General features: G+C 38.6%; 1 protein-coding gene across 1 annotated transcript; it reads left to right on the forward strand.

Annotated features, from left to right (window-relative positions):
- Positions 1-1,714: 1,714 nt before the first annotated feature.
- On the forward strand, positions 1,715-20,766 carry USP50 (ubiquitin specific peptidase 50; the record flags this gene model as incomplete). Its single annotated transcript, XM_082616901.1, is given in 9 exon segments — positions 1,715-1,767; positions 3,342-3,536; positions 3,775-3,970; positions 5,601-5,606; positions 5,610-5,810; positions 7,316-7,391; positions 7,394-7,457; positions 10,533-10,665; positions 19,566-20,766. Coding segments are annotated over 9 exon segments (1,116 nt in total). The 3' UTR covers positions 19,758-20,766.

Below are 20,766 nucleotides of genomic sequence, written 5' to 3' on the forward strand. Positions count from 1 at the left end.
TGTATTTCTTAAAAACAAGAACATTATCTTTAATAAACAGAATACAGTTTTATAAAATTCAGGAATAAAACTATTCTTATATAATCCATATTCAGATTTCATCAGTTGTCCCAATAATGTCCTTCGCCGTGGCCTCTCCCGTTGCGGAGCACAGGCTCCGGATGCGCAGGCTCAGCAGCCATGGCTCACGGGCCCAGCCACTCCGCGACATGTGGGATCTTCCCAGACCGGGACACGAACCCGCATCCCCTGCATCGGCAGGCGGACTCTCAACCACTGCACCACCAGGGAAGCCCCCAATAATGTCCTTTTATACTATTCTTTTTCCTGACCAAGGATCCCACCCAGGATTGAGTATTTGTCTTGTTTCTCTAGTTTCTTTTTAATCTGAAATAGTTCTCAGCCTTCTTTCTTTCCTGTCATTGACAATTTTGAAGAGTTTTTTCCTTTTGTTACCTCATTTATTTTACTAGATGTAGAGTTGAGAAAAGATGAATTGAATTGGCCCTAATGGCTCTTTCTTTACCTACTCTCTACAGATTCTAAGTTAGCTCAGAGGAAGAACATGTTGGTATTAGCTCCGGAACTCCAGAGTCTCCCCCTTTCTAACAAGGCCACTTCCTCGACCAGGTTGCTATCACTGCTATTGGTCACATGTATTCTCTGACCCCTTTTCATCTAGACAGAGCATTGGGTAGAGGTTCTTTGCAGGGGTTGGGGGGTCCCTCTCTATTGAAGTGCTTTTTTTTAAACATCTTTATTGGAGTATAATTGTTTTACAATGGTGTGTTAGTTTCTGCTGTATAACAAAGTGAATCAGCTATACGTACATATATATCCCCCATCCCCTCCCTCTTGCATCTCCCTCCCACCCTCCCTATCCCACCCCTCTAGGTGGTCACAAAGTACTGAGCTGATCTCCCTGTGCTATGCGGCTGAAGTGCTTTCTTAAGTACAGTTCTCTGTGAAGAAAATGAGAGCTCAGGAGCTCATGTGCGCTTTGGTATTTCTCAGCTTATGACTTCTTCTTTGATGAATATTTTTATTTGCCCAGTGTGGCATTAGTGGAGTGTGTGTGTGTGTGTGTGTGTGTGTGTGTGTGTGTGTATACCTCTTTTGCACTGTAATTGATGACCGTGAAGGGAAATACTCCAGTCTATCCCAATGCTATGCATTTTGGGAAGCAGCAAAAGCCATCTGCCTCTTTCCCCGGTGTGAGACAGAGTCCCTCAAAGCCCCTGGAGTGGTGTGGTCACTGGGAAGCTGGATGAGTGCCCTAAGGGGACAGAGTTGCCATAGTATCCACTGATGTGGAGGCAAATCTTCTGTGTATGTGTGTGTGTGTGTGTGTGTGTATGTGTGTCTGTAATATATATATACAAGAGAAACTTGGAAAGATGAAAAGAGGTTATATGTTCAGTTAATTCTCTGAAATCTAATCTTTTAAGTTTTAAAGCAACCAAGTAACAGTATCTCAAGCATCATTCTAGAACTTTGAAGTGTAATGTAAAGGATTATGATGTATGGGAAATCCAAGTTGGAAAGTACCTGAAGTATGGATGAAATCAGTTTGCAGCTACTGAAAGTAGGAAGGAACATATGAGTTGTTTATTACAAACAAGAAGAGCCAAAGTAACAGGCTTGGAGAAATGAAGTTAAAAGGATTAGACGTAGCTCCTGAATAGAAGTGAAAGACCAACGTCGTTTCAATAAAATGGCTTCACAACAGCCTTTCACTGAAGATGACTCTGGTATCTACTATGTCCTGTGAGCCTCTGTCTACTACAGTTTTCTAGATAAGCTTAGCTGGGCTGGGCTTGGGTGGGGGGGAAGCCATGCTTAAAGGGGTCAGGTGGTACATGCCGAATTTTGAATGGATTCCTCAGGGTTGACCCATTGGGGGTCTCCCAAAGGGAAGGGATGGAAAGATGTTATTTAATATCTAGCCAATAGTTATTCCTAAAGAGTGACAGCCCAGGGCCTCCTGTGACATTGGTAAATAAAAGGGAAAATGTCCCTCCGTGTAAAAGAGAGCACTTTTCAAACTGGCAGGATTGTAAGTAGAGGTACTGACATGAGGTAGCTGTCTCCTGGAGTCCCAGTTTTAGATACTACGTGGAAAGAAAACCCAAAAGGATGAAGATACTGGGCTGCCTGGTACAGTAGCCAAATTACAAAAGGAAGCTCTGTGTGCAAAGAAGAGGACCCTCTCCTCTGTGCAGGTCTGGTTGATCCACATGGACACACGAATTCCGTAGCTACTGTTAAGGACATCCTGGATCAGTCATTTCTTTAAAGAAATATTTTTAGGTTACCATTAACTATGTAATCTGTGCCTCGTTCCTTGCATTGTTTAATCCTCACAATCCAACAATCCTATAAGGCAGGTAACATTATTCCTATTTTATAGATGAGAAACAGATATGAGTCCCAGATCATGTAACTAGTAAGTGACCATCAAAATTTAAACTAAATGCTCTTTCTCTCCCCCTCTCTATGTATGTGTGTGTGTGTTTATATATGTATGTATTATGTATACATATATAACATACACACATATGTATGTGCTCTTAATATATGTATATATTCTCTTAATATGTGTATATATTATGCTCTCAAATGTATATATGGCATATATATGTATATACACACACATACATACTCCTAATATTTGATATATAAATCCAAATAACTCTTGACAGACAGATGATGGATAGGTAGATAGATAGATAGATAGATACCCCTTCTATGTGCCACTGCACATGCCTTAGTATATTACCATGGGCAAATGATGAAACCATTTATTTACACATGATATCTCACCTGTAAAACAGGATTTAAAAATAACTGTACCTACCCCATAGAATTGTTGAAATAATTAAATGGGAAAGTTCATGTTAAGTACTTAAAATAGTGTCAGGTCAATACAAGATAGCTATTGTTATTAACTATCTGTTGTTATTATTATTACTGCTAATAATAATTAAATTACTTGCCCAGCAAAAAAGGAAATACTTTGGTATTTAGAGAGGAAGTCTGCATTTTAGCAAAGCAATTCTAGGTCTCTGAAAGGCCAATTTTTTCTGTTCTCTTGCTTTGGTTTTAGGAAGAAACTTTATCTCTGCTTATTTGGCCGCAGGCACTGTTCAAAGAGTCCCAAACAAAGTAATGCAATTTTAGACTCCAAGTCCGAATGCTTCTGTCTTTAATAGGGAATGTATTTGGTGGAAGTCTTATAAAGGACTCTTCTTTGTGTCATTAGGTTGAGACGGCCTTATTTCGTTTGTACGTATTTTGTTTCCTCAAAATGCTGTCGTTTCTTCCATGTGGCACCAACACAGCACGGAGTGCACAGATCACTATGACCCCTTTCCAGTTAATGAGGCTGATGAGAACCAGCCCCATATCCAGGGCGTGACTGGTCTGCGGAACCTGGGCAACACATGCTACATGAATGCCATCTTACAGTGTCTCTGCAGCATCTCACCGCTGGTGGAATACTTTCTCTCTGGAAAGTACATTACCGCTCTTCAAAAGTAAGATCATTTGCCATCCCTGCAGCCGGGCCCTCACCCCTGCTCTCCAAGGTGAGGTTAGGGAAGGGACCCTCTGGTGTCCCTATGAAGGGCTAAACCAGTTAGGAGAGGCTACAGTGCCCCAGATCCCATTTCTAGGGTGAGTAAAATGGGAAGGTCAACCAAGAAATGAATGAAGCTTTGTTTGGGGTCTGATGCCACATGCTTAGCCGGAATCATTTCCCTTCCTTCTTCCAAGGGATTGCAGTGAGGTTGCCACTGCTTTTGCCTCTGTGATTACAGACATGTGGCTTGGAGACTCTGACTGTGTCTCACCAGAAATATTTTGGTCAGCTTTTGGCAAACTCTACCCAGCATTTATGAAAAAGATGCAGCAAGATGCTCAGGAATTTTTGATTTATGTCCTGAATGAACTTCATGAAACTCTGAAAAAGGTAAGTAGAATTAATGGCCTTGAAATAGACCTTTAGCTCTATCAGCAACTTTCACTTTTCATTCTTTTATTTGTTCAGTCAGTATTGCCTACTCTGTGCTGAACACAGGTGCTGGGGTCACTATGGGGAACATTCAAGTTAGTATTTGAATGGGCCTGTATTTCCCCAATTTAGCTGTTTATCAGAATCACCTGGGGAGATTTTATGGCACAGCTTCTTAGGCCCTCTGGTGTTCTTGAATTAGAATGTCTGGGTTGTCTTCTGGGGAAACTCACTTGGGATTTCCAGTAATCAACAGGTGTGGGGACCACTGGTCTAGTTTCCTTTGCAGTAACATCTGCATTGACTATTTTTTTAGAGTGAAAATTACATTTTTTTATAAAAATATATTCCTCATGAGGTATAATATATAAAATTTACAACTTAAAACAAGTGTTCTTGGTAGCTACAAACCCGAGGGAATATTAAGCTTGGTGTAAGGTGAAAGGACAGATCTGTAAACTGCAGTTTCATCTTTGTACTAAATGTGCCTAACCTGAGTTCTTCGCTGGATTAGGACATATATTTAATAGAACATGAAGTTGCCAGTTACTAAGGAGGTTGCCTTTATTTATAAGACTCACTACCTTCAGCCTTGATATGAGACCCACACTCTCCAAAGATATGCCCTAGACTTTATGCAGTGTCTTTGTGCTGCTGTTAGCTTACCTCATAGCCAGGAGACATTTATCATGAAAGACCACAAACTATTACTGTTAATCCCTCTCATCTGCAATCCTCAGCTCCATTTTTAATTTTTACTGAGATATTCACAGCAGCACTTTTTTTAGCCAGAGGGGAGGGTGATGGTCAGTAAAAATCACTGAGGTCCTCATCTGCAGCCAGTCTGAAATAAATAGCATTCTGGTTCTCAAGGTTAAACTTGGAGTTAGAGGCATCAAAATACTGTCAGGTGGAAGACACGGGCAGGTGGGTGTGATGAAAGAAGCAGCCAAAGCGGAGCCTTGTGCACAGTTCCAAAGCATAGCTGACCATGGAGCTAAAGCGCCTTCAGAATGTATATTCTGCTGAGGCTGTAGAATCACCAGTCAGGGTGTGCTCCCGGAAATACTGTTCCTGAGCATCAGCTAGATTTAAATCAGGCTACAAGGCTAGTGAAATCGGGCTGCCTTTGGAGTTTAAGATTTGCTCTTTAAAAAAATTTTTTTCTAACAATAAAAGAAGAGACTAAGGAACATAACCTGAAGGGACTGGAGGAGAGATCCAATTCCTTCATCTTACCTCTAGATCAGCTTGCATGACCAGAAGCTAGTTTGCAGCTTACCCTCTGCCCAGGAAAAACTGCCTGCAGGACCCTATATCACATTATCATTTACTGTCAGTTTATGACCATGGACATGTATTTTTACCAGGGTTAGGGTGTCCTTGTTCCTCAGCTTCACTTAAAGAGGGAAATAACTGAATTATCAGAAATCACACATATGCTCTTAAGAAGTTCTTATTCTGTTTATTTTCTGAATCCAAAACTAAGTGGTTCTGGGTAGCATTCTGTTAGAAAAATCAGGTCATTCTATTAAAAAATTTTTGATAACCAGTAGTTGATTTGGGGTGAATTTGTTCCTTTATTCAGTACCACTGAAGAAGATCATATGAAAAAAGATCTATTCCGAGATTCTGTAGGAAGATGATTGCCAACGAGTCCTCCATCATCACCCGGCTGTTTGAAGGGCAGCCCCATTATAGCATCATATGTTTAAAGTGTGAGAACTGTACCTACAGGAACGAAGTCTTCACCGTCCTCTCCCTCCCCATTCCATCCAAATATGAGTGCTCTCTTCAGGTAGGGATTCTTACTCCTGGAGACTTCTTTTGTCTTCCTCTACCCCAGCCCTGGGTTTTCCCAAGGCTGTTTCCTACATTTTCTAGTATGAAGGGAGCTACTTTATAACTTAAAAAAATTGGAAACCCGTGATGAGAATGTTTTGTAGAAAAGTGACATACAACCAAAAGTTACTATGAATTCAGATGCATCTCTAAATGTGTTCAATGAAAGAGCCTTACTGTAAAACTGGAAAGATGGGTGGGCTTTATTCAGTCTATTGAGATAGCTTGGTGCATATAGGGAATTTATACATATAAAACTTTTATGGCCCTTTCTCATCCCAGAGGTCTGTAGGTACATATTAGGAAATGACTTTGACTCTTATTCTTGAGCTCTTATGTTTTGGAAAAAAGCTGAGGAATCTGGGGGGAAGATAGAATGGAATAGTGCCTTGGTTTACCTCTCGAGTTTTCTTTACCATAATACCAAAAGTTAATCTGTAAACGGAGGAGTGGTGGGAGTGGGTGGCAGGGGTGGGTGGAAGGTGGCAGTAAAAGCCAGGGAATTGTGAGGAGGGAGGGAGCAATAAGTTTCCTTGCAGGAAAACACACATTTATATTTTTCTTCTTTTTTATTTTTTTTTATTTTTTTTTTTTGCGGTACACGGGCCTCTCACTGTTGTGGCCTCTCCCGTTGTGGAGCACAGGCTCCGGACGCACAGGCTCCGGACGCGCAGGCTCAGCGGCCATGGCTCACAGGCCCAGCCGCTCTGCGGCATGTGGGATCTTCCCGGAGTGGGGCACGAACCCGCGTCCCCTGCATCGGCAGGCGGACTCTCAACCACTGCGCCACCAGGGAAGCCCCTATATTTTTCTTCTTAAATTGCTAAAAGTCTTGAAATACCAGAGTTAGAGAAAATAATCCTACTACTTGTTCAGAACTGGGCTTTGTTCTCAGATCAAACTGCTAAACACTACTGAAGATGAATTCCAAAGCCTCTAAGTGAGGTGCTGGCAATCTGTACTCATCTTCCTCTTTAGGTTAATGGTTTGCAGAGCGGGGAGCCTGGCTGGTTGAGGATGTCTCCTGTGGGCATGAGATCTAATTCTCTCTGTTCTGCTGTCTTTATTATGGGCCACCCCCAAATACAGGGATACGGTCATTTTTCAGTCCCCAGATCACTTTTCTGATGAGATGAATAACTTAAAGCAGCTGCCTGACTTGGTTAGTGGAAATTGCATAGTTGGTATTATTCTGAAACAAACCAGAAATGTTAAAATGCTGATTCAGAGATTAGAAATGAGATGGACATTTGGATCTATTTCAATAACTCATTGAGAAGGCAGCACCTCCTTTGCCAGGTGGACTATATCCAAGCTGCAGCTTGCGACGCTGGCATCTCTTGGACTTGGAGAAAAGCACCGAGGATTACATTTCCGCAGCTCTTTCAGAGTTCTAATATAGACAGGACCCCAGGTTGCAGTGGATTCAGTTTGGTCACCAAATGCTTTTTCCCTCAACAGGACTGTCTCCAGTGTTTTTTTCAACAAGACACACTGACCTGGAACAACCAAATTTACTGTTCCTTTTGCGAAACCAAGAAAAAACAACTGTGAAGGCCAGTATATCTAAAGCACCAAAAATAATTGTCTTTCACTTAAAAAGGTATGGATTTTGAAATTTTGTGAGAAGATTTTTTGAACAGCTTTATCATGATATAATTCACATACCATGCAATTCACCTATTTAAGTGTACAATTCAATGGTGTTGAGTATATTACATTAATTTTTAAAAATCTGTGGTAAAATATATATAACAAAATTTGCCACTTTAAGTATATAATTTCACTGGCATTAATTACATTCACAATATTGTGCATCGATTTTCCAAAACTTTTTCATCACCCTCAACAGAAACTCGGGAACCATTAAGCAATAACTCCCCATTCCTCTTCCCTCCCAGCTCCTGGTAACCTCCAGTCTACTTTCTGTGTCTATAACTTTGCCTGTTCTGGTACTTCATATAAGTGTAGTCACACACCATTTGTCCTTTTTGCTGGCCTATTTCACTTAGCATGTTTCCAAGGTTCATCCTTGTTGGGACATGTACCAGAAGTTCATTCCTTTTTATAGCTGAATAATACTCTATCGTATGTATGTACATTATATTTTGTTTGTCCAACTGTCGATGGACATTTGGCACTCACTTTGAGTGCTTTTAAAAAATAAATTTCCTATAAAGATGTTATAAAATAAATAAATAAATTCCCTAGCTCCACCCTTGGGGATTCTGTTCACACAGGTCTGAGGTGGAATCTAAGCATCACTATTTAAAATTTTAACACCCCCCACCGCCCTCAGTTATTATTTTTATTCTTTAATTTATTTTTGGCTGCATTGGGTCTTTGTTGCTGTGCGGGCTTTCTCTAGTTGTGGAGCGTGGGTTGCGGTGCGCAGGCTTATTGCGGTGGTTTCTCTTGTTGCGGAGCATGGGCTCTAGGGCACACGGGCTTCAGTAGTTGTGGCTCGCGGGCTCTAGAGCACAGGCTCAGTAGTTGTGGAGCGCGGGTTTAGTTGCTCTGCGGCATGTGGGATATTCCCGGGCCAGGGCTCGAACCCGTGTCCCCTGCATTGGCGGGCAGATTCTTAACCACTGCGCCACCAGGGAAGTCCCAGTTTTTATTTTTAAAAGTTACAAATCTACAGAAAATTTGAAAAGGTATATAATGAATACCCATATACCCTAGAATCTTCATTAGTTGGTGCCACTTTGCCACATTTCCTTTTGTTCTTCCTGTCTGTCTCTTTCTCCCTCCAGCCCTCCCTTCCATTTTGTTAGCTGAACCGTCTAAAGTAAGATGCAAACACCATGGCATTTCATGCTTAAATACTTCAGCATGTATCACCTGAGAATAGGACATTCTCCTACATAATCACAACACCATTATCTATAGCCCAAGAAATTTAACAATAATTTTATATCACCCAAGATACAGTCCATATCTAAATTCCCCCATCCCCAAAATATCTTTCATAACTTTTCTTCCAATCTAGTATCCAGTCAAGAGTCAGACATTGCATTTGGCTGTCTCTTTTAATCTAGAAGACTCCTTCCCTCTTTTTATATATTTAAACATTTTTTTTCTCATTTTAAGTTTGTTTAGATTATGTCACCCATCCTGGATTTGTCTAATAGTTTCCCCATAGTTAGATACAGGCTAAACTTTTTTTTTTTTTTTAGCAAGAATTTGCCATAGCTGATGTTATGGACTTGTCATTACATTACATCAGGAGGCAAATAATAAAAGTTTGTCCCACTATTGGTAATGTTAAGTTTGATCACTTAGTTAAGGTAGTGACTATAAGATCTCACCATTTAAAGGTATAGTAGTTTTCCCCTCTGTAACTAGTATCACTCTGGACTCATGGATATTTTTAAACTTAATTGGTTTAATATCCATTACTATTATCATTCCTCTCCATGTTCAAATTGTTAGAAGTTGGCCAGTGGGATCCCCTTCAAGCCAACTCCTGTGACCCCATTAGTTAATTTAAGTTTACTTACACATATAAAATGTATCCTTCTTTTATATAGTTCTATGAATTTTGACAAATGTAATGTAACCATCACTGCCAACAGAGGTTCTTTCCATCACCCCAAAAAGTTTTCTCATGTTCCTTTATAATCAATTCCTTCTCCCACCCTCAGCCCCTAGAAACTTCTGATCTGATTTCCATCTTTATTGCCTTTTCCAGAATGTCGTATGTTATACCATATATGGCCTTTTGAGTTTGGCTTCTTTCACCTAGCACAATGAGATTAACCCATGTTGTGGAATGTAGTCATGGTTCCTCCCTTTTGATTGTTGTGTAGTATACCCTTCTATGAATGTACCAAAATTGTTGATCCATTCACTAGTTGATGAACATTTGAGTTGTTTCCAGTTTGGGGCAGATATGAATACAGCTGCTATAAATTTTGCATATAGGTTTCTGTGTGGATGTAAGTCTTTGTTTCTTCTGAGATGATACCTAGGCATGGGATTGCTGGGTCATATGATATGATATTCCCTTAGTTTTTGCAAACAAGATTTCTTGCTTTCTGGCACAAGAATATCTCAGCCTCACCCAGTAATTTCCTTTCCCCTGACCTAAACCAGCTGTTTTTCCAAAATGAACATAATTTATTCTTTAAAAAGCTCTGGGGTGATTCTGATATGAACTCAGATTTGGGAACTGCTGATCTGTATAACACATAGAGAATGTGACAAGATTTTCACAAAATTTTATCTTATTAAAGATATATTAAAACCTCCAAGTTGGAAAACAGGACACTGCGAAGACAGTGTGTGCTGAAATCAACATAAGGAAAAGCTGAGTCAGCTTGGTTAGAGTGAACAGCATCAGATGGAGGGAAGACTTCTGGAAGTTATCAATGTGATTTCTACTCCCCCCGACGCTGAGCTTGGCTTTATCCCTTTCTTTTTCTCCCGCTAGATTGACTCTACCCTGTCTCACTTCCTGACTCAGGTTCTTGGCCCACTTCAGCCTCAGTTTTGGCTGTGGAGATTCAAATATATGTAGATAAGAAAAAAATAATTTATGTATAGGTCTACACAAAATAATCTTTCCAAGAAATTACTTTTAACTGTACTTGGAACTTGTGAAGGTATGTGGACTTCATTCATGAGTGGTTCACAAACTTACTTTCTATTTTACACATCTATTATATCTCTGCAGGTTTGACATTCTGGGTACAATGAAAAGGAAACTGAGGACAGATATTCATTACCCGCTCACTAACTTGGACCTTACTCCTTACATTTGTCCAGTTTTTCGGAAACATCCTAAATATAACCTCTGTGCACTGGTGGTGAGTAAAATACTGAAACTATTTAAAGTAACACAGGTTTAAAGAAAACTGTAGAATTATCTGCTTGAATGACTACTACTTCTATCTCTCCCTGACTTCTCCTATACTGCCCTTTTTAAAACAAAATATAGAGCCTGGAAACTCCCTGCTTTGACCTTGAACAGTAGAGCAGTGAAAGAATACATGAAAGAATACAATGTCCTCTATGCTGCCTCCCCACTGTCCCTCTACTCTATACTACTACAGAGTATTTGTTTAGTAGTATTTATACTAATAAATAATACTATAACAATAGTAGAGACAGGCTATTTCAGATCTAGGGACATTTGTGACCTGTGCTCCGGGGGCGGCAGAAGTCGGTTCCAATAGCTTTATGTTGAATAATCACGAGCCCCTCTATGGTGAAAGCCCCAAACACTAGGTACACGGTAGCCATAGACTCACTGCCTGTGTGCATCAGTCCTAAGGAAACTCTGGGGGTTCCCTTTGGCTCTAAATCAACTGTCATCATTGAGGATTCCCTGAAGGAAAGAAAGCATGGAGTATAATTCAGACCAAATCACCTAGAACTTCCCACAACATCAACCACCCCAAGCAACAGGACATTTTCTGGGTTTCTATTCTGGATCACAGTGTTAAAGATCTGCTTCAGAACATTCAGATTTCAGTTGAAACTGGAGGTCCAGTTGTGTCCAATGTCAGATGGGCGGGGCTCCCACTGGAGCCCAGTATGATTCACCAGAGCCCTCCGGTGTACTGAAGTCTAATTCCCCTTTTGGGCTTATCACTGAATTAATATAAAATGTTGATCCCACTGGTCTTTCTCTTTAACATCTCTCAGAACCATACTTCAAACTTAAAAAAAAAAACCCTCTTTACTTTTTTCTTTTTACTTCAAGCCTTGACATTCTCCTTTCTAATTTATCCTGCCCTTAAATATGATTTTCCTTCTCTCACTCACCAATTTGGAAATCTAGAGTGACATCCTCTTCCCTATCATAAAAGACTCTAATGTGAATTCCAAAATGATACGCCCCCCCCATATTCTACTGTTTTAACATCTCATTATAAGTGTTTCTGCTTCAAAAAAAATCCAAAAGCAGAATTTATAAAAAATTACGTGGTAATTATCTACAGTTACATAAAAAGAGTCACCCAAGCTTCCTATAAATTCTTAACCCTTTTAGTGTTTAAATTATTAGTTAATTGAAGGGTAAAAATTGGTTTTGAAAGAGAAATATATCTAGAATTTTCTGCAAATTGATGATTGATCAGAAACAAGAACTAAGCATCTTAGAAACTACGATGTATGGTCATAGGGAAAGGCCAGCCATAGCTCTATTACTCAAGGTGTCGTCCCCAGGAGACACCTGTTAGAAATAAGGAATCTCAGGCTCCACCCCACATTTACTGACTAGAAACTTGCATTTTATCAAGATCCCCATGTGATTCGAATGCATATGGAAGTTTGAGAAGTACTCAGCTAGACCAGAAGGGAAAGATTACCTCCACACCACCCTTAACAGAGATTTATCCAGCTTTTGAATAAGCCCTTAAAGAGCTTCCTGCTTTATAAGGAAGATTCTTTATCTGCCAGATTTGTTTGATTTATTTTACAAACATGTAGTGCTTGCTATGTACCAAGGACTGTTCCAAGCACTTTATGAATAATCAATCATTTAATCCTTATGTAGCCCTGTGAAGTGTAGGCACTATTATTATCCCCATCTTACAGAATGGGAAATAGGAACAGAGGTTAAATAATCTGCTCCAATCTACTGCCTACAAAGGGCAGAGCCAGGACCTGAAGCCAGGCAGGCTGGCTCCAAACAGTCCTGCTCTCACTGCCATGTTATGCTGCTTCTGACTGTTAACTTGTCTCTCTGTATGGGGCACAAATCTACCTTCGTCCTTGTAACTCCTTCCATTTGTCCTAATTCTGTCCTCTGAGGTAGTAATAGTAGTATGTATATGGCTTTTTGGTTAACAAATGCTTGTACATATGTGTTAGTTAAACAGAACACATTCTTCTTTCTTATACATGATGACCCTTCAAATATTTGAAAATAGGGCTTCCCTGGTGGCGCAGAGGTTGAGAGTCCGCCTGCCGACGCAGGGGACGCGGGTTCGTGCCCCGGTCCGGGAAGATCCCACATGCCGCGGAGCGGCTGGGCCCGTGAGCCATGGCCGCTGAGCCTGCACGTCCGGAGAGACGGGAGAGGCCACAACAGTGAGAGGCCCGCGTACCGCAAAAAAAAAAAAAAAAAAAAAAAAAAAAAATTGAAAATAGTGATCATACACCAACAATGTTTACCTCCTTCAACCCTTTTCAGATGACTGGTTTCTAAAAAACTTTTTAAAATTATGAAATATTTCAGGCACAGAAAACAGAATACAGTAAGTGTGCACACAGATGTTAAGAATAGAATATTGTAGAAAAAATCAAGCCCCTGTGTATCTTTAACAACCCCAGTCCCCTCCCTTCTCTGTCCTGAATTTGGAGGGAATTATACCCATGCATTTTTTCGTATGTGTCTATACTATACTTTCATACTTTTATCACACATGTGTGATATAGTGTATTTTGCGTGTTTTATAAGTCTAGTATCATTAACTGTACATATCCTTCTGTAACTTTTTTCCTCAGCATTATTTTTATGATATTAATCCATACTGATATATTAGCTTTAGTGCATATATTTACCTGCTTTACTAATTCGTTGTGTCTATTTATTTATCATTTCTCCTGTTGCTGGACAGTTAGGTTGTTTCCAGTATTCTGCTCCTGCATTGTATAATGCATTGTCATGTGCTAACACATGAAACTTTATATATACGTGTGTGTGTGTGTGTTCTCCCAGATCACATTTTGAAGATAACTGACCTGAATCTCTCCTTTAATCTATTAACATAAAACACTTAATTTTTTTTCTTTGCTAAAAATGTTTTCACATTTTTTATATCTATTTTCACAGTCGAGAAACTAACGTGTAACTGTCTCATACTGTTCTTTTCTGTTTTTGTCTTGAGGATCAGCCTGTTTCTAGCCTCATAAAATAAACTGGCCATTCTTTTCTATTCTTTGGCACAGTCTGCAGAAGATAAAAATAACTTGTTTTTTGAAAGGCTGGTAGAATTAAACAAAAAAACTATCTGGTCCTGAAATTTTTATTCTTGGTGGGTGGATTTTTAAATATTTGGTCAATTTGCTTTAGCCAGGATGAGACTATTTCAGGAGTTTCTGTTTCTTCATTTTTGAAAAAATAAACTTTTTGAGATAAAACATACATATAGAAAAATGCAAGCCATGAATGTAAAACTCAATAAATTTTCATAAAGGTAACCTGCCCATGTAACCAGAAAACAGTTCAAGTAGAATATTACCAGCACCCTAACTGCCCTTGTGCCCCCTTCTAGTCCAGGAGACCACTGGCTGCTGACAGAATAGGTTTTGCCAGCTCTTGCGCTTTATAGAAATGGAATCATACTGTGTGTACTCTTTTGTGCCTGGCTGCTTTTACTCAAAATTATGCAACATTCATTCATATTGTTGCATGTATTGTAGTTTATTCCTTCTCATTGCTGTATAGTATTACACTGCGTGAAAATACCACAAATTGCTCTACTCAAAGATCATGAAGACACTTACCTATTCTATCTTATAAAAGCTTTGTTTTACTTTAGCATGGTTTAAAAAATTATTTTTAAAACTTCCCATTTTTTACATTTTCAAATTTATTGGCATAAAATTGCTCACATTATACTCTTGAAATTTTAATATCTCTATTGAATTCTCAGTTCTCCCTTTGTTTATTCTTAATATTATCTGTGTCTAATCTGTTTTTTCTTGGTCAGTCTTGCCAAAGTTTATCTATTTTGTTATCTGAAAGAACCAGCTTGTGGTTTTGTTGATTCTTTATTCCGTTGTGTTCTATTTCATTAATTTCTGATCTTTATTTCCCTTCTTATACTTTCTTTGAGTTTCCATCAACATGTTATTTAGAGGTGCATTTGAAAAATTCCAAACATAATTTTATTTAGTCATCTTTTTGTTACTAATTTCTAATTTAACTGCATTCTTATCAGAAAATATGGTCCAAATGTTATCCATTCTTGGTACGTGTTGATACTCACTTTGTGTCATAGTTTTGTGTGTGCTTGAAAAGAATTTTTAAATTAGGTTCAGGGTTCCATATGTCCATTAAATATAATTCATTAATTGTGTTATTTGAATATATACTCTTAATAAGTTTTTGTTTGCTTTAACAAGATTAATAACTGAAAGATATATGATAAAAAAGACTGATTTTACCAAAATTTTCCAGTAATTGTCATAATTTGAAGCTATGTGTGCAATTTTACATCTTTGTAGTGAATTGTTCCTTTTATCATGCTAGGGGAATCTTTAAATACTTAGCCATACCATTTCACTTAAAGTCTGTCTAGTCTGATATTGAAAAAACTATTCCAGCTTTCTTTTGGATGATATTATTTGTTCTTTTTCTGTCCTTTTCTTTCTTTTCTTTTGTTTTCTTCCAGTTTTATTGAGATATAATTGACACACAGCACTGTATAAGATGTACAGCATAATTATTTAATCATGAAATTATCACAGTAAGTTTAATGAACATCCATCATCTCATTTAAATACAAAATTAAATAGAAAAAAAGTTTTCCTTGTGATGAGAACTCCTAGTATTTATTCATAACAACTTTCATATATGACACACAACAGTGTTAATTACATTTATGTTGTACATTTCATCGCTGGTACTTATTTGTCTTATAACTGGAAGTTTGTACCTTTTGACCACCTTCCTCCAATTCCTCCTTCCCCCACCCCCCGCCTCTGGTAACTACAAATCTGGTTTCTTTTTCTATGAGTTTGTTTTTCAAGTATAATTGACTTAAAACAATATGTTAGTTCTTGTCACACAACAGAGTGATTTGATAGTTCTATACATTTCAAAATGATTACAGTAAGTCTAGCTATGCTATATCATTACACAAAGATATTATATAGTTATTGACTATATTCCCCACACTGTATATTTCATCCCTGTGACTCATTTGTTTTGCAACTGAAAGTTTGTACCTCTTAATCTCCCTCATATCTATCTTTCCTTTGCCTATGCCTCTCCCTTCTGGCAACTACTTGTTTGCTCTCTGCAGCTATAACTCTGTTTCTGTTTTGTTTGTTCATTTGTTTTGTTTTTCATATTCCACATATAAGTGAAATTGTGTAGTATTTGTCTTTCACGGGCTGACTTATTTCACTTAGCATACTACCTGCTAGGTCCAATGGCAAGATTTCATTCTTTTTCTTTTATGGCTGACTAGTATTCCATTGTGTATATATGCCACACCTCTTCTTTATCCATTAATCTACTGATGGGCACTTGGGTTTCTTCCATATCTTGGCTATTGTAAATAATGCTGCAATGAACATAAGGGTGCATATATTTTTTCAAATTAGTGTTTTGGTTTTCTTTGGATATATGCCCAGGAGTGGAATTGCTGGATCATATGGTAGTTCTATTTTTAATTTTTTGAGGAATCTTCATACTGTTTTCCATAGTGGCTACACCAACTTACATTTCCACCAACAGTGTACTAGGGTTCCCTTTTCTTCACATTCTCACCGACACTTTATCTTTTTAAATAATAGCCATTCTAACAGGTGTGAAGTGATGTCTCATTGTGGTTTTGATGTCCATTTCTCTGATGACTAGTGATATTGAGCATTTTTTCATGTACCTGTTGGCCATCTGTGTGTCTTCCTTGGAAAAAATTCTATTCAGCTCCTCTGCCCATTTTTATTTATTTATTTGTTTATTTATTTATTTATTTATGGCTGCATTGTGTCTTTGTTGCTGCACGCAGGCTTTCTCTAGTTGTGGCGAGTGGGGGCTACTCTTTGTTGCGGTGTGTAGGCTTCTCATTGTGGTGGCTTCTCTTGTTGTGGAGCACGGGCTCTAGTCGTGTGGGCTTCAGTAGTTGTGGCTTGTGGGCTCTAGAGGGCAGACTCAGTAGCTGTGGCGCACAGACTTAGTTGCTCCACAGCATGTGGGATCTTCCCGGACCAGGGCTTGAACCCATGTCGCCTGCCCTGGCAGGAGGATTCTTAACCACTGTGCCACCAGGGAAGTCCCTTATTCAACGTCTTGTTGCTACTACACTCAGGTTAATTTCCTGTTTTGTTTCTATTGTTTATTCATTCTCTCTTCAATTCTATGTACTATTTACTCTCTATATTAAATTTTTAATTTCAAGTATTTATCATTTCTGAAAGTTTTTAGGTTTTCAGTTTGCTTCCTTTTCTTAAATGTCTATACACTTTCTGTATAGTCTCTATTACCTAAAGTCCTTGGAGTTTTTAATCTTGCTATTTATTGCCTTCTAACTCTTACTCATGGTGAATTGTTTCCTTGTGAGCTCTTTAATACTGAATTGTGAGTTCAGCATCACTGGGTTTTATATGTGGGTATCCTGTGCAGCCTGAATTAAGGTGCATCAATTAGAAAGTAATTCTCTTTTCTTTTGCCAAGCAACCCCCAGATACTTTTCATTGTCACCTTAAATTCACAGAATTCTGAGACACAGACGGTAGTGTAAATTTGAATCCCAAACCAAAGAGAAGCCAGGTCTGTGGTAGTGACTTTCCAGGAATGACTTTTATTCTTTGTACCCAAAGCCTAAGCTAAGCTACGCACTGGAGAATGGATTTGTTCCCCCCCTAGTTTATTCTTTTATTGAGGGTGACTCTCTTTAAGAGGTTGTGGCTATGTGTGTGGATTTCAATCCAACTCCTCACCTTGCAGGGACTTAAGACTTTACCTCCAGCCCTTGTGAGACCTTTAAAACCCAAGCACTGTGGTTCCAGGGACCAGGAACTGTCTTTGCTCTCAGGCAGTCACAGCATTAACCACACATCATGCTCATCTTTTATTTCCTCTGTTCTTGGCCCCTGGAGATTACTCTCACTATACAATCTTTAAAGTTAGCCATATATTTCAAAAGGTATTTACCATGTTTTATCCAGCATTCTTTTTTTTTTTGGCTGGTTGAGTCTTCGTTGCTGCACATGGGCTTTCTCTAGTTATGGTGCGCGGGGGCTACCCTTCGTTGTGGTGCATGGGCTTCTCATTGTGGTGGCTTCTCTTGTTGCGGAGTATGGGCTCTAGGTGCGTGGGCTCAGTAGTTGTGGCTTGGGGGCTCTAGAGTGCAGGCTCAGTAGTTGTGGTGTATGGGCTTAGTTGCTCTGCGGCATGTGGGATCTTCCTGGACCAGGGCTCGAACCTGTGTCCCCTGCATTGGCAGGCAGTTTCTTAACCACTGTGCCACCAGGGAAGTCCCTATCAAGCATTCTTTACAGTTTCATAACTGAGGCTTTCAGGCTAGCTAATTGTCTGCCAAAATTACTGGGAATGGAAGTCTAGAATGACTACCCTATTCTATTATGTCAATTTTTTTGTTTGTTTACAGTGTCATCAAAACAGAACATATTCCAGCCATAATCTGTCTAGTCACTTTAGAACATTACTTCATCATCTGGATCCACCAGATGTTTTGTTTTTCTCAAATTACATCACACTATTATGGGCACCATTTTATAAATAAGGAAGTTTAAGCATATCAGCTTAAGGTCACATGGCCAAGACCAGGACCAGAGCCTGAATCTTTAAAATGTCAGCTTTGGGATATTTCTCTAAGGTTTAACAGGAGATGTGGGGAAGATGAAGGTCTAAGGGAACACTTAATAAGTACCTCCTATGTGCTAGCACTATAAGAGAGACAGTAGTTGTATAAGACAAGGTCTTATTACCCATTTTAAAAGACAGGGGAACTAAAGCTCAGAAAGGTTAAATAATTTCCTTAAGGTCATTGTGTAGTATTAGAGCTGAATTCATAGAATTGACGAGAAAAATCCATTTTCTTCCCTCTACCCCAGGGGTCAGCAGACTTAAAAAGCTAGATAGTAAATATTTTAGGATTTGCAGGCCATGTAGTCTATAGTCTCTCTTGTAACTATTCAACTTTACAGTTGTCGTGTGAAAGCAGCCACTTAAAAACAAACAAGTGAGCATGGCTGTGTTCCCATAAAACTTTATTTAAGGACATTGAAAAATCTGAAGTTCATATAATTTTCACACATCACAAAATATTATTCTTCTGATTTTTTCCAACCATATAAAAATATAAAATGTATTCTTAGTTCACAGGCCATATAAAAACAGGCAGCAGGCTGGCTTTGACCCATGGGCAAATGGTTTGTCAACCCCTGCTCTATGCCATACCACCTTCTGAGAAGTGAGGTTCTCCAATGCCTTTGTTTCAAACATTGCTTTACTGGGTTAGGGAAGACATGGGAAAAAGAGAATAGAACAGGTTCTTTTTTGGGCCTTGGATGACGAAGGGAGCTGTTGCTGTACAACCTCCGCAAATTGTGTGGTAGCAGTATGCAGTTGTTTTAATGTCTTGTTCCAATGTTAAATGTCTTTTTCCATGTCTATCTTAGAGTGTCTTCAAGATTAAACTATAAGCTCATTTAGGAAAGATGACTATTTTCTTATTTTAAAATTTCCTTTGATGTTTAATAGTCTATGTACAGTTGGTACTCAGTAAGTATTAACTGATAAATATTAGAAGATGCCAAATACTATCCTATTTCATTCACAGAGTCTATTAAATAATCGATGGACACAATATATAACCATTTCAGTGACATGAAAAATATACCAGTCAGGCTATATGTATGATTTGACGTAACGTATGATTTAGCTTTTAATCCTTTAGCTTGTATAAGGGACAATTATAAAAATTTCTTGGCCCTACCGTTTGGGTTCTAATAGTTAAAGTATTCAAATGTAAATACTGTGTGACATTCCTTTCTCCCCTAGAACCACTCTGGCGATCTGGATGGTGGCCACTACACTGCTTTCTGCAAAAACTCAGTGACTCACGCCTGGTATAACTTTGATGACACACGAGTCAGTGAGATTCCAGATACTTCAGTTCAAACTGCTACAGCATATCTCCTGTTCTATAGCTGCCAGCCCTTTTCTATACCTATACAAAAACGCAAGAGCTAGGAAAATGGTGTTTCCTGAAAATTGCAAAACTAGCAGTTAGAACCTAGTACTTAAGTTTTGCTTTGTCATTAAAACTCTTGCAACTTACTTGCATCACTGACATTTTTAAGTCTTTCTGGCATGTTATGCAACCTTTCACAAGGTAAATCTATAAAAAGATGGGTCCTGGCCCACTGAAAAAGGCAGCATGAAAATGATGCAATGCTAACGAATGGGGACCTTCAAAGCAATCAGCTTATAAGTATCGTGTTCAGGTTTCAAAGTACAGTGTTTATTAGTGTGTATTTTTATCATAAACTATCTCATAATAATTATATATATCCAACAAATTATTTTCCAAAGATACTTCATGGAGCTAAACCAAAATAACTTTTGTTCAAGTGGCTCTGTGAGGTTAGGAATGTGATTTGAAAATATTTAATTGTTCAGATAATTTAGGCAAGAAACTATAATCTCTCAGACTAATTGCAGAACATGAAAAGTTGTTAGTTTCACAATTCAACACCATCCTTTCATCTTCTTTCTGGGAGTCCATTAATGGTGACATCTTTCAGAAGCACCTTTAGAATCCCATTTTTATATATTATATATTGACTTTACCTATAACAACTAAGTCCCTGAGGTAAATGATAAATTCTAAGCTGCTCTATCCCTTTTAATACATCACTTTGTAAAGATGTGGTTTATAATGCAGTTCACTTTGCAGTCATGTCTGACTCATCTCTTTTTATATTAATCCTAAGAATTCTACTACTCTTGATAGAATGAGTCTGGGCATTAAGTTATTTGTAACTTACTCTGACTCCCAACTCTGAGAGAATCGTAAGTGCTATATGCAGTTCAGGGTCAAGGTGAAGGATGAGTGGAATCAAGTGATGCAAAGGAATAAGTGTACTAAATTTTAAGTCATTGTAGTGGTATAAAGAGTGTATGTATAAAAATCTGTAATTCTACTGTTCTATGTTTAATAATATAAAATTAAAGACAACACTTACAGGGTTTTAAATTA

Source organism: Mesoplodon mirus (genome assembly GCF_964341445.2).
Source record: "Mesoplodon mirus genome assembly, chromosome: 4".
Taxonomy (NCBI): Eukaryota; Metazoa; Chordata; class Mammalia; order Artiodactyla; family Ziphiidae; genus Mesoplodon; species Mesoplodon mirus.